The 14,815-nt window shown below is 37.0% G+C and overlaps 2 protein-coding genes across 2 annotated transcripts; both read left to right on the forward strand.

Moving 5' to 3' along the window:
• Positions 1 to 6,756: 6,756 nt before the first annotated feature.
• Positions 6,757 to 9,477, forward strand: LOC141444994 (organic cation transporter protein-like). Its single transcript, XM_074110774.1, has 8 exons — positions 6,757 to 7,027; positions 7,372 to 7,451; positions 7,533 to 7,692; positions 7,801 to 8,127; positions 8,247 to 8,471; positions 8,575 to 8,792; positions 8,875 to 9,074; positions 9,242 to 9,477. Exons 1-8 carry the CDS (start codon positions 6,810 to 6,812, stop codon positions 9,440 to 9,442), a joined length of 1,629 nt encoding a protein of 542 aa, XP_073966875.1. The 5' UTR covers positions 6,757 to 6,809; the 3' UTR covers positions 9,443 to 9,477.
• Positions 9,478 to 9,480: 3 nt separating this feature from the next.
• On the forward strand, positions 9,481 to 12,966 carry LOC141444995 (uncharacterized). The gene is made up of 2 exons (XM_074110775.1): positions 9,481 to 9,503; positions 11,123 to 12,966. The coding sequence occupies exon 2, from the start codon at positions 11,178 to 11,180 to the stop codon at positions 12,264 to 12,266; it is 1,089 nt and encodes a 362-aa protein (XP_073966876.1). The 5' UTR covers positions 9,481 to 9,503; positions 11,123 to 11,177; the 3' UTR covers positions 12,267 to 12,966.
• The last annotated feature ends 1,849 nt before the right edge of the window (positions 12,967 to 14,815 follow it).

Genomic DNA, 14,815 nt, shown 5'->3' on the forward strand with positions numbered 1-14,815 from the left:
ATCTATTCATTGAGTTGTAAGTTATAATTATTAGAAGAACAATAGGTGGTCTGAAACGTTTCTGAAAATCAGAACCAAAATGGTTATGAAAACATGGTTATTTATTTGAAGAGAATGCAATAAATAAATGCAAGTGGAATGCGCAGGTACACAGTAACACGAATCAATGAAACAATTACATATAAAATCGTACCTCTTGATTGACACGCCATCCTTGCATGGAGCTTGCCCCGCACTCAGTTTACTGTTTGATTCACGCTGGACACTTTTTCAGTAACCGGTTCTGATAAATATGCACCCATTTTGAAATGTCATATGAAATTGAATAATAAACATAAAATAGTGGAGGCGCAAAATCTTCAGGAATCGTGCAGGCGGCACAAGCAGCAAGCTTTCAAGCAGTGTTGCCAACTCCTAGAAACTCGAGTCGCTAAACTCAAAATCAAAAGTCGCTAGAAAGTCGCTAAAATTAATTCCACCAGGAGCGAGCGGACTCAGGATTTTGTCTGTGAGAAACACTAGAGGCCACTGGTGGTCAGATGGGGCTACCACGACGAAACTCGCAAATCGAAATTCGTATCGCACCATCCCTTTCACCCGCGTATTAAAGAACATAAGCGTCAGCGGGACAGCAACATACGAGGTTCGAGTATTGCACTTCGTGGTATAGGGCCTGAAAGGTTTGGGTACGACAAAAAAACAACAAATTAAGCCGCATTCAGATTTGTGTGTCGTGTTGTGTTGTGATGGCTCTGTCGTGATGGCTACTGTTCACATTTATGTGACGTGTTATGACGAATTTTGCATCAGTTCTGTCTTGGCTCTCAAAGAGTTTACGCGTTAGGAATGTTTTTTCAGGAATCATCTGATTCAGATTCAAGATTATGAAGAAGATCTGCACTATTGAAGATCTGCATACTTGCAGGCTCTGACGCGTCACAACACAACACTGGCGCGTGCGTGCAAACTGGTCCAACGCGTTGTGTCGTGTCGCTGCGCTGCCCCCCGCACCTCACCCATACTGACGCGGACCGGGATAGCTTGTGATGCGCCACAACACAAGCCGCACAATCACAACACACTGCATCAGATCAGTGCAACCATATGAAATGTATGAACCGATACCATTCTGACGAGTCACGACACAACACGACATATAAATGTGAAGCGGCTTTAGAAAGATTTCGAATTTACTGAAAATTACACAAACAAATGGAGCTTTAATTAAATAAAGTTTGAATTTGGTGCGCAAGCGCGTTTGTCGCTTCTGTATCTAGATCTCTTGGCACTGTATAATTCTTCGTAGTCGAGTTGGCAAAAAATTTATCCTTTATTGGTCCTAGAACCGTTAAAATTGTATTTCAAAAGTCGCCAGATAAGTCACTATACTATTTTTGTCGTCAACTGTTTTTTAGTCGCTAAGACTTAAGAAAAGTAGTTCGTTCTAGCGCAGTCTCTAAATTGGCAACACTGCTCTCAAGCACAGATTACTAAATAAAGGTCTAGCTCCAGCTGCTGGCTACTACGAAACTCGAAACTCGAATTTGGTGTCGTGTTGTCCTCTGACACTTCCACTATTTAATACAAAAGCGAGAGACCGCACGACACGAACTTCGAATTTCGAGTTCGTAGTAGCCCTGCTGAAGCCGAGTCCATCAACCTACCAAACAAGTAAACCAACACCAACCGCCAGAAAAAATGTTGCTAGATGAATATTAAATATACCCACTAATAGTTTCAAATTAATTAAAAGTTTTACAGAAATGTTTTTCCTAACATAAAACACAAAACACAACAACAACACAGTTTTAAGTTTTAACAGAACCTACTTAAATAGTTATTTATGATACAAGTGCGGAAAGTAGGCAATTCCCAACGAACAAGTGACGGAGACTTGAAACACGCGCGAAGCGAGTTTTTTGAGCCGACACAAGTTGGAATGTCCTACTTTCGACACGTATTCATACAACGTTTTACAATGCATTAAGCAAGGAAAAAAATCGAGGCAGTGCATTGATTTGCCATACTCCTTTACTACAGTAGCAGGCAGTACATATACATACCGACATGCACGCCAAACCAAAATCGATAACGTATACACTTTATTAAACCAACTTTCATAACACTCAGATTGACTCAGAAGATTAGAACAGCTACAGCTACCTAATAATGATAGGTAAAGGAGACTTTGTTTTAGTATCGTGATTTTTTATGATTAATTATTAGCCCTTGTTGCTTGATATTTTCCACACTTAATATTGGCTAGTCCTTATCTCCTGCACGCTCCTATAATGCTAAATATCAGTGCAACCCGTGAATAAATCCGTGCAATAGTTAATTATCATCAAGTATATTTTTTATATTATGTATCTAATCTACCAGCTATTAACAAAAAGTTACCGTAAATCTGAGATTGTTTAGCTTTGGAACTGTAAATAATTCAAAATTGGTTCACTAATTCTAATAGATAAAAGCAAATAAATAAGAATAAGAGTAACGCTAGATTTTATTATATCCATGTGTGTAGAAGTAGATTATTCTATCAATTTACGATGTTTATTAACTTAGGTACTTATGTATTTGTTCACGTATTTCAGCATTGAGTTTGTCACTGACAACATGTGCTTCGTGGAGGACAAAAGGCGGCGTAAAGTCAGATATAAATTCATCATTTGAACTCTTCATTTCAATTTACTTATCAAAAATTAATTCACCGGACTGAACTCATGAACATTACTTTGGCGGGGTTTCATGACAGGCGCGAACGGGTAACCATGATTGGTTCGTGCTACGTCGTGCGCGCGCACTGGAAGCTCATTGGTTAACTTTCGAGTGCGCGCGCTTGACGTCGCACGGTCCGAATTGGACTCAAGAATTTATTTCCTTTTTTCATAACTTTAGACGGAATTAAAATACGAGTTTACATAAAAAAAAAAATGTTCTCTTTTCTGTCGGGTTTAATCTGTATTATCTTATCAGTAAATATTCAGTTGGTTGCATCAAACGTTTTCTTATTTGTTCAAAGCCTAACTATAACGACTCTTTAGACTTATTTTTTTAACAATAGTTTGGACATCATTTGGCAATTTAAAAAGTTACTTTACCGCACAAGTCCGGAAAGTAAAATTCATACAAATTTTCTGCACACTTGTGGATGCGTGCAGGAATCACTAATTTTTCATCACACTTGCTCGTAAACAGTGTCGTAACATGCAGGCTACCTTGGTTGCAACCCCCCAAATAAAACCCTCGACCTTAATGTGCTTGTCATGAAACCCGTGGTCGGTAAATGAGTCATTGCGCGTACACATTTTCTTGTCATGAAGCCCAAGGTCGGTAAATGAGTCAGTGCCCGTACTGATGCGCTGCGCTGCGCGCGCTCTTGCTGCAGGACTACATGGACCACCACATGCACACGCACGTTGCGGCGCATGCCGAGGGAGGTAGAGGGCGACGCTGCCAAGAGCACAGCCTAAGGTATCGCCAATATTTGGAACAATTATATTTTTTCTTTTACAAATATAAAATTTTACTTGCAAATGTGATGAAAAACATTGTAGGTATGTCGCACGGGCGGTACTAGAATTACGAACATCGACTCATTAAAGCCCTCAGTCTTCGACTTCGGGCTTCTAATAGACTCTCGTTCGTAATTCCTTATTTACCGCCCTTAAGACACAATGTACTATTCTATGGATATGTTGACCCACGTCAAGAGGCACTTTTCGAGCACGTGCATTGTAATATAAATGACAGACTACGTTAATCAGAAAATGAAGCATTTGGGGTTAGCACATTACTGTCGAGGCCTGTAAAGTAGAAAATTGCCTGACGAGGTACTACACAACAAGCCAGCCATCGTGAGGCTTGTTAAGATAGTAGCGGCTATATTCATGTTTCTTTAGAGAAATTTACTAGTATTAATGTTATAGTTAGTTATAATGCTTTTTTAAGCCCCAAAGGGTGCCAAACGGGACCCTATTACTGAGAATCCGCTGTCTGTCTGTCTCTGTCTGTCTGTTTGTCTGTCTGTCTGTCCGTCCGTCTGTCACAAAGCTCTATCTCTGAAGCCGTAAAAGTTGGACACTTGAAATTTTCACAGATTATGTATTACTGTGGCCGCTATAACAACAAATACTAAAAATAAAATAAAAACAAATTAAAGGGGGTCCGAGTCGCCTAGCAACGGGTAGCTATGTCGTTTGAATATTTACCTTTAAGTTTGCGATTTTAATGATGTTTTATAAAAGCTTCGATAGTATAATATAGTGACTGTCTGATTGTGTGGTTTATTCGTTTTTGTGCAAAATTAATAAAGCAATTTATGAACCACAAACCTCAATGAAGCCAACTTTGATAAAGCGCTCGCCAAATCCACACCGTATTAATCACTATGTTTACCTATTGTTTTCAATTATATTTATTATTATTTATTATTATTATTGCTATCAATATACCTACGTCTTGTAGTTTTTGAGAAAAAACCCTGTCACATACGAACAAGGTGAAACTATAATGGTTAGTTTTGTCCTTTTTACTACGAAACCTTAAAAATATGGCATGTACCTTTGGTGGTATGTACCTAGGTAATGCAATGAAATGAATTTAAAAGCAAACCAACTATCATACCTGTGTACATAGCGTTTTCTGTGTCGATGGTATATAAGTACATATATTAGTTCAGTATTTATAATCATGTATTATATTCTTAAGAACAAACAAAAGATAAAATGGAAAACAGAGAAAAATAAATAAATAAAGTTCTGCAGTATTTACTAGCTTAAGCACCATTTAGATAAGTTATGACTTTGTTTACACGTGTACAACTGATACTGAAAAATGTGGCATACCTACTAAACACTTTATTTATTTCATTATCATTATGCTATGAACTGTATACTTAAGTCAGCCACTTTCTTTGCAATTTATACGACAATTATTTTTACAAAATATGTATACCAATTGCTCCGTCCTTATAGCTCAGGCGAAGTACCGCCTTTAAGAGAAGTCTCTTCGTTCCATTCTCCATACAAACGTAGTCCCGGTCTCATTTGAAAACTAGGCAACAGAAATAGATGAAATTTTGTAAGTATGGACTAGACGTAATTATCTATGCCTGTGGTTTTTCAGATTTTCATATAAATGTGTAATATTAGAATTACAAGAGCTCAAAAGTCGACAAAAAAAAGATGTCAACTTTGCACGAGAATTACAGACTAATAAAGCATTTTTACAAAAATCAATAAACCCACAGGATTCATTGATTTCTGTGCTATACTTTTCGTATAATATGAGGACAACGAAACCTAAAATTCAACCGCCCAAATCTTAAAAAGCCTACAGCTATCTCGATATAAATTACGGACGTCGTTGCGGAAGGCATGGGGGGGACGGCTGCGAGCGCTTATGTCACGAGTGATAAAGACAGCAAGCAATATCCCAAACGAATGCCTAACGCGGACGCGCGGCCGGAATGCTATAACTGTATTTTACTTTGCGATCGTACGAAAGCCAAAACTCTTAAATTATGGCTCTTTGGTATTGCTTGACTGACGCCACGACTCGTTCCAAGGTATTTTAATATTATTATGTATGCTAGTTATTAGGCCCCTATTATTGATAAGCTTACAAGGCTAATCCCGCACTTAATTCAGGGTTTTTCTATAATGAAATTAAAATACTACGTATGCAATGCACATCAAAATATCAGCCATCTTTTTTATGCCACTTATTAATAAAGGGCCATAAAGTAGGACCTGCTTACATATCGGTCTTTTATTTTTTTGTTCGACTGGATGGAAAACGAGCAAGTGGGTCTCCTGATGGTAAGAGATCATCACCACCCTTGGACACCTGCAACACCAGGGGGATTTTTTTTTATTCGACTGGATGGCAAACTAGCAAGTGGGTCTCCTGATGGTAAGAGATCACCACCGCCCATAAACACCTGCAACACCAGGGGTATTGCAGATACGTTGCCAACCTAGAGGCCTAAGATGGGATACCTCAAGTGCCAGTAATTTCACCGGCTGTAACTTTTCCCACATCTACTAAGATTGGACAGCGTTCGGGAAGCTTCGCAGTGTCTTTTCGTCCAAATTACCGCAGTGTTTGAAGTCAAAAGTCTTTGACCAGTGTGTGTTGCCAGTGATGACATACGGATCTGAGACGTGGGCGCTAACGATGGGCCTCATGAGAAAACTCAAAGTCACTCAGAGGGCTATGGAGAGGGCTATGCTCGGGGTTTCTCTGCGGGATAGAATTAGAAATGATGATATCCGCAGTAGAACTAAAGTTACCGACATAGCCCGAAGAATTGCGAAACTAAAGTGGCAGTGGGCGGGGCACATTGCTCGCAGGACTGATGGCCGATGGGGTCGGAAGGTTCTCGAATGGCGTCCGCGGACCGGGAGACGAGCTGTCGGTAGACCTCCAACAAGATGGAGCGACGACTGGTTAAGATCGCGGGATCGCGGTGGATGCGGAAAGCACAAAACCGGTCTGAATGGAGAGCCTTGGGGGAGGCCTATGTCCAGCAGTGGACGTCTTTCGGCTGACATGATGATGATGATCACTAAGATTGTCTTCTTGTGAAACGTTTGTTGTAGAGTAAATTTTTAATTTAATGAGTCCAAATGATATTTCTACTTACTTATGTAAAAAGTGATAAGGGCAGTCCAAATATACTTAACTTGTTTGTTAAACGAGATGCGTATCTTAAGGCATTGTGAATTAGGTAATGTTTCACTTATTATTATAATAGATCTTTTGTTACTGTAACTGGTTACATCGTTTTTGAAGAAAAAGTCATGGATTCTGCTTATGACCGTGCACTGTTAGAAGTTGGGGATAATGGATTTTTTCAAAAAAAGTTCGACGTAATTTACAACTGCGTACTTCCATTTTTCTGGATTATGGCATATTTAAACATAATATTGGTTCTCGTTGTTATTCCACACACATGTAAGGTTCCAAATAGACCTGATAATATTAGTGAACTAGCGTGGAAAACAAAGTTCATTCCCAGGTGAGCACTATTATACGTTGTTTTTATGTATTTCTTGTTTTCGATTAACTTTTATGTTATACCAAGTAGCTGTTGTCCACTACCTACATAGTCTGTGTTGAATTTGTTTATCGCTAGGTATCTTGCAGGAACAAAGTCAAAATATTCCTGAGTAAAAAATAATTTTCGGTATTGATCCAGGTTATAAACTATCAGGTTAAGTATATGTAATCTGACTTATTTATTCTACGTGTTAAATTTTATCGAAATCAGTCAAACCGTTATTGTATGATTGAACAAGAAACATCCATTCGTCTACACAAATTTTCTCATTTTTAATTACAATTTATGTAATTTTTCCGCAGATCTGCAGACATTACAGGACAGTTAAAATTTGATGACTGTTTAATTTATGTAAACCCTGAAGTGAACAACGATACTGAATGTAAGTAAACTTAATTGCAAAATTTAACAAGTTTTATTAATCAGGCCTATGAAATCGAGGAATCATTTTATTTTTTTACAGATTGTAATGATTATGATTACGATAGCACGTGGTACGAATCATCAATCCCATCAGACAACGATTGGGTTTGTAATGATGAACTCTATGTTGCTAATGTATTTGCGTACAGCAGAGTCGGAGAAATAGCTGGATCATTATTTTTCGGATGGTTTGGAGATGTGTAAGTCATGAAAATATTTATCAAGAAGGACTGTTTATGAGATATTAGTACTAAATTTGTACTAGCAATAGTGGTAGTCGATACTAACTGGAAAATTTCAATTTTCAGGTATGGTCGTCGTCTAACGTACATCTTTTCCATGGCTTTAGTTGTACTCGGTAGAATTATTTCTATTCTTGGTAGCCATAACTTCATTTTATTTGTAAGTGGTTGTATAGTCACGTGTCTATCATCATGGTTTGTGGTGCAAAGTGCATTGGTAATATCAATGGAAGTATCATCCGCTGGTCGACGGGCCGGTGTTGCGACTCTGCGGAACGCGTCGTCGAGCTGTGGTATGTGCATCATGCCGTTATTATACTGGTGGCTACGAGACTGGAAACTATTTATGATTGTTACCACTGCTTCACAAATATTGTTTCTCATATTTTCTTGGTAAGTTTCTCCAAGTATCACACACATTAGATATAACTTGTAAAGTTAACCATAGTTACTCTAATTTATATTTTGATAAAGTAGGTACTTGCTTAATATCACTTTTCGTTTTCTTCCAGGCGTATTTTGGAATCTCCACGATGGCTTTGGATTGCGGGCAAACCAGACGAGTGTATTAAACAGCTAAAACGCATAGCCGTAGTCAATAAAACAAAGTTAAGCGATGAAACTGTTAAAGATATCAAAATAATGCCATCAGATGGACAAATTCAGTCACTTGGCATTTTTGCTCTTTTTTCTAGCTTTACGTTGGCAATGAATACTATTTTGCAGTTAATAATATCGTGAGTACCTATTGGTCGCTTAGTCCATCGCACAATTGAGATGTTGCTTTTTTATTTGTAGTTACCTATAGAGCTTTATTTATACGTTTTGTTTTAATTACAGTTTGTGTGTTACCGTAGCATACACAACACTTCTGATGAGTTCTGGTGAGAAATCAGATGGCAATCCGTTTCTTGAAACCGCCTGGCAGACGATAGCCGAACTGCCAGGGTTTTTTGTTGGTGCCTGGCTAGCTCAAAACATTGGGCGCCGCCGTACAATGGCTGGATCGTTTACAATGTCAACTTTAATATGGATAATAGTAATTTTTAGAGAATATAGTAAGTTTTAACTAGTTGCATGCATTTGTTTTCAAACAACTACATCAAGTTTATAGACGCGAATATTTTTGATTTGTTGTAGGTACAAATGGATGGATTAGGTGCCACTGGATTGGAACTACGTTGTCTTTTACTAGCCGGTTACTTGTAACCATCATATATTATACTATTAATTTGTTAAATATGGAGCTTTATCCGACATGCCTGAGACAATCTGGAATGTCATTAGGAAATGTGTTATCAAGTGGAGGCGCAGCTGTTGCCCCTTATATTTTATACCTCGTAAGATTTTTATAAAATTATTTACTCAGTTGACCACTAACCTCTCGCACAAATAGAAGCATGCATGTCCTGGCTAGGCCTGTTATTATCGTTTCTTAAAATGACATCTACATAAAATAAAATAACAGCGTGCCATTAAATACCTACTTTCTTTAATTTGTTTTCAGGGACGGCGTGTCGACTCTAGGTTACCAAGTGTTATTTTGACTGCAGTATCTTTTGTTGGAATTATTACTTCATTACTACTTCCAGAAACATTGAACGCTAAGCTTCCAGAAACTTTAGAAGATGCAAAACTTTTTGGTAGAGGATATTCCTCAGTTCCAAAACAACCCACGTGTGAACAATCAGATATAATAGTTGAATAAAATTGTGCCTACGTCATATTTCAGCACACTACTTACAGCATGGATTGATTTTATAAAACAGGTGCACCTTTTCTCACATTGCTTTTTAAGCCTATTATTGGACGTTCGAAAACGTTTCTCATACCGTTTTAAATCTTACCTAACTATAAGTATTACAATAGTATTTAGACTAGTATTTGATAAGAAGTATAATCATAATTCCGAATCACTGAAATAATCCTTAAATACTGTATTAACACGAAAGTGATTTTGCTTGTTTGTTTGTTCCACTTTCTCGTCTTACCGACCGACTACTGAACCGATTGGCATGAAAATTTGCATAGATAGATAGATATAATCTTTATTCTTCAAAACAAAGACATGGCTTAGTAACTAAAGAGTAATAAAACTAACAATTCAGCACTTAAAATTATGCCTGAATAGGTACTTAAATAAAAACTATAGCAAATAAAAACATAAATTAAAGTAACAATTAAACAGATCAGACACATAAATGAGAAGCCATGTGATGCACTGAAGAACAGGCGCTGGCTCAGCATTGTGCTGCGGTAAGCCGAGTAAGGACGCCGACCAACGTGATAAACTCAGCGCAATCTCGTCATCAAATGAGTTTTATTATTCAGTGGGATCCTAAAGTAGCAAAATTTATGAACCTTGGAATAATTTATTTATTCGAAAATACAAACTGAGACATGGATGCACAGAAAAACCAGAAAAAGAGACCAGCACTGGGAATCGAACCCAGGTTCTCAGTAATCCGTGCTGCGTGCTATAACCCCTACACCACTGCTGGACAGGAATGTAGACACGAATTTTTCCTATATCTCAGGTTGCTTTTTTGTACTATGCTACTTAAGCAGCAGCATGCTTAAATTACTACGTTAATCCTATATATCTACATAAGGTTTTTTTGACACAACGGTAAAAATAGTTTTTAAATGACTAACACTGAATAGAAAACATCACTTGTTGTATATTATAAGTATATGCGTGATTGTAGATAAGGTATTTAAAGTTATACATAATAAATGATGTATGATAATTATGTTATAACTATACTTATGTATATGAACAAAAAAGATTTAAAAAAAAAATATGTCCAATTCGCCTAAAACTCCTTAGTGCTGCCAGTTCCTTTATTTAAAATTTACCCTTACATTGGGGTTAAAGATGACGCCTTTATCTATAATTAATTTTTCTTTAATTTCTTTTAGTACCAACGGTACCAACTGTCAAAAGTAAAATGTCATATTTTGTCGTAAAGGTAATCTATGGAATTTATACTATCAACACCAACCAATCATGCCTAGCTCACACACTCACATTTCACATTCATAGATCATATCCACTGTGTGTGAGTGTGTGAGCTAGGCTTAAGTCTTTTCGCATTGAAGTCAAATAGTCATAATTTTCTATTAAATTAAAAGCGAATATAGTTTTTGTTCTTGATAATTTGAACCTCAATTTGATAAAATATAAATAAATTTAATTTGCTATGGTAGATATAAAATTACAGACCAAGAATGTTCAATAGAAAGAAATTAATGATAATAGACAAGATAAATCGCACTACAGTACACACAAAAAAAAAAAAAGGCGGGAACCTTCGAGAGGGAAAGGCGCGAATTCCAAAAAAAAAATATTTATAATTATTAATAATTCTGTATATATTGTTTTTAGGTGTAAATATCTGTACATACTTACGGATAAGTGTGTAAATATTACATAAGCTATAATGGGACGGGAGAAATCTAAAAAACGGAAAAAAAAAGAAGGTGCTGAAGACAGAGGGTCCTCCGCCGAGGACTCCGATTATGAAAACGATGTAGATAAGTACAGGCCGTACAAGGTAACAAATTATTCTCGTAAATATCCAGAAAATTCACAGAGGCGAGACTTCGTTGTGTTCCTCACACACCAATGCGCCGACAAGCCGTTTTCGGATGGCGATAAAGTAAACTTGTCCCAGGCCATAAGAAAATACGCCATATCGGGAGTGCTACATCTGAGGCCTATGAATAAGTATAAAGTGGCTATAACATTCGATTTGTCAAACAATGCCAACACGTTTTTAGGTCATAATAAATTCCTAGACGAATTGGGGCTTAACGCCTCAATCCCCGCAGCAGACACAGAAGTTACTGGAGTCGTAAAATCTGTCCCAGTTGGTTTATCTAACAAAAATATATTCGCAATGATCGGCAGCTCACGAAACGTCATCCAGGTGCGGCGATTCATGCGCAGGGTGAGGGCAGATGGGGGCGAGGTCGCGTATATTCCCACGCAGACTGTCGCAGTAACGTTTGCCTCTACCCAGCTGCCTGAGTACGTGTACCTGGACTCATGGAGACACGAGGTGACGCAATATGTCCCTCCAGTTAAGCAATGCTTAAAGTGCCAACAGTTCGGACATATTGCTAAATTTTGCAAAAATAATGAGGTTTGCTCTATCTGTTCCGAAAATCACAATTATAAGGCCTGTGGCGCCGACAAACAAAATCCAGTTTGCGCCAACTGCAAAGGTAAACATATTGCAATTTCCGCGTCTTGTCCTATTAAAAAAACCAAAATAGAAGAAAACAAAATCAAATCCCGAACTGCAGCCTATGCTGATCTATTTAATGAAAAGTCTTTCCCCCAACTAGCGGCTAGGACAGCCGAAACCTACTTAGAAAATATGCTAAAATCTCAATCATTTTTAAATATGATCACGCAAGTGATCATAAAGCTAGTAGCTAATAAAAACGAATCGCCTATAAATACAGAAACAATACGTGCAGCGTTCCAAGGTACGATAAGAGGGAACGCTCAATCTAAAGCATAATGAACGCTCTCAAAATCGTACATTGGAACGCTCAGAGTATACTCCACAATAGGCACGAATTTACAAACTTTTTATATCAAGAACATATAGATATTGCGATCATTTGCGAAACCTGGTTAAAGCCTCATCTGAGGCTAAAGGTCCCTGGGTTTAACATAGAGCGTAATGATTGTGGTAACAAACATAATGGTGTATGTATTCTGATACATAATAGTATTGCATATAACAAAATTAACACATTTTTTGATGACTCTCTTCAAAATATTTGTATACAAATATCTGTTAATAGTAAACAAATTAGTATAGTAAGCTTTTATAGCCCTACAAATTGCAACCCAGTTTTTGAAAAAACAAAATTTGAAAATTTAATTAAATCTATACCCGAACCCATGATAATCGCAGGAGACTTTAATGCTCATCACACGTCATGGGGTTGTTGTTCTACTTCATCACGTGGTCGTACTGTGTTAGATGTTGTCGATGATAATTTTCTGGTACTTTTAAATGATGGCACGCCCACTACTGTGGGCTCAATGACTTGGCGTCCTAATGCGTTGGATCTAGCCATAGTTTCTCCATCGTTGGCTCCTCTTTGTACTTGGTCAGTCCACGACGATCCTCTGGGTAGTTATCATCTACCTGGAATAATCAATTTGGTTCTAAATAACAATGTAAATAATTTTGTAAATAATAATGTGTTAGCGAACTCTGTTTCTACACCGATTCATATCAAATATGTAAATAGATTATAAAGCAAAATAGATGGCAGCACTGGTGGTGTGGCTGACAGGAGGACGAATCTGTGGCACCAGCGGGTGACAAAAAAAAGAAGTTGTTCTGAAAACGGCGCGAAGAAAAGTGAAGGCAGGAGACCTAGAAAGCTTTGTAATATAAAATACGGAGAGTAAAGTGATTGCTGGCATTACAAATAGTGTTTTCTTCTATCAATTCAGAAGTGTGGCTACAAGAACCGAGATCAATCGGCCTGATTTACCAGATTCGAGGTGAGTTCCAGCTTTACACTTAAACAGTCCTCAAGCAAAACGTTTGTTTGTATCAAACGTGTTATTGTTATTTACAAACATAACGCCCAAGTCCAATCGATATCATAGTAGGAACTGTGATGTTAATTTGAGAAAAAGAACTAAGACGTACCTATAACGGCAAGATAAAATAGGTTATGAAGTCATAACATTTGTGTTAACAATGACGTATTTTTTTATTAAGAATTGAAGTACATTTTGATGTTTTAGCTAACAAATAACATGACATATGTATTTTTGTGTATTTTAACATATTTATTTTTATATAAGTATATGATGTTATAATGAAGATTTAAAGTACCTCGACAAAGCTACCTAGATACCGATACCTAGATTTACAATTCATTACTTATACCTATCCACAACAGATTATAAAACGATTATCTACTAATTTCTTAAAACAAAATGCGAGCAAACTCAATAGATTTCAACAAAGGCCCATAGTATACTATTATTTCGTACCGCATAGGTACACCACACGTACTAATCGAAAATAAATATGGATTTAGACGTTTATCCAGCTAGTTGATTTGTTCTACGAAATGTTGTTATTTCGGAATCACATCACAACAAAACGTTCGTATCAAGTAGGTACAATACAATATACCTATATATAGTTTAGGTATTTGCCGGTGAGATTTACTTATCCGTCTTTGATAGAATCCGTTACTGCATTCCTATAGTAACAACAAACACCGTTTGTAGCGAACTAAGACAATAATTGCTTTGCTCACTCGTTACGTTATGATATCTCTACAGGGTGCCCGCGAGCATTGCGAGAGATTATAATAACGAATTCCTGAGACTATAAAGAGTAATAAATAATATATGAACCTAGGTCGAATCATATGATTTTCTTCTTTTGGGCATAGGTTCCCAAGCAGCACGACAGGCTGTATAGAAGCTGTATTTTAGTTTTATTGTATTCCACAGGCTATATAGTGAGGCTGTACAAGGGCTGTATAAGCGCTTATACAACCTCTATAAGTAAAAATTGGGCCCCTTGTTATACAGCCTTATGCGTTATTATAGCTGTATAGTTGCTGTATAGCTAAAAAATAGGCTGTACTATAGCTGTAGAAGAGCTGTAGTATGATGTTGAAGAAAACCATAGGCATATAGTTATTCTCTTATAAGTTTCTTAAAAAGATAATAGTTCTTCATTGGTTTTTTATGAGAATTACAATGTGAAATTTATGAAAACAACCGCTTATTCTTTTTAGTTATGATAATGGTGGGCCGCCAATTTACTGTGAAGTTATAAGTCAAGAATAAATGTTGGACTTTAGGTAGTGATAATTGTAGATTCAACGTGCCGATTTATTTTTACTGGGAAATAGTGCATAGTTTTGTGGAAAAATATTCACGCGCCCGCGAAATACTGAAGAATTCACGAGGAATATTACCAAAACAAGTAAGTAAGTTTATGGTTTTGAGGTTAGAATCATAAGATTGTTAAATAATACTGTACAACAGGTATCACTTATGATTTATTTATCTGAAAAT

This window comes from Choristoneura fumiferana, unplaced genomic scaffold, assembly GCF_025370935.1.
Source record: "Choristoneura fumiferana unplaced genomic scaffold, NRCan_CFum_1 Sck3bRy_129;HRSCAF=316_pilon, whole genome shotgun sequence".
In the NCBI taxonomy this organism is placed as follows: Eukaryota; Metazoa; Arthropoda; class Insecta; order Lepidoptera; family Tortricidae; genus Choristoneura; species Choristoneura fumiferana.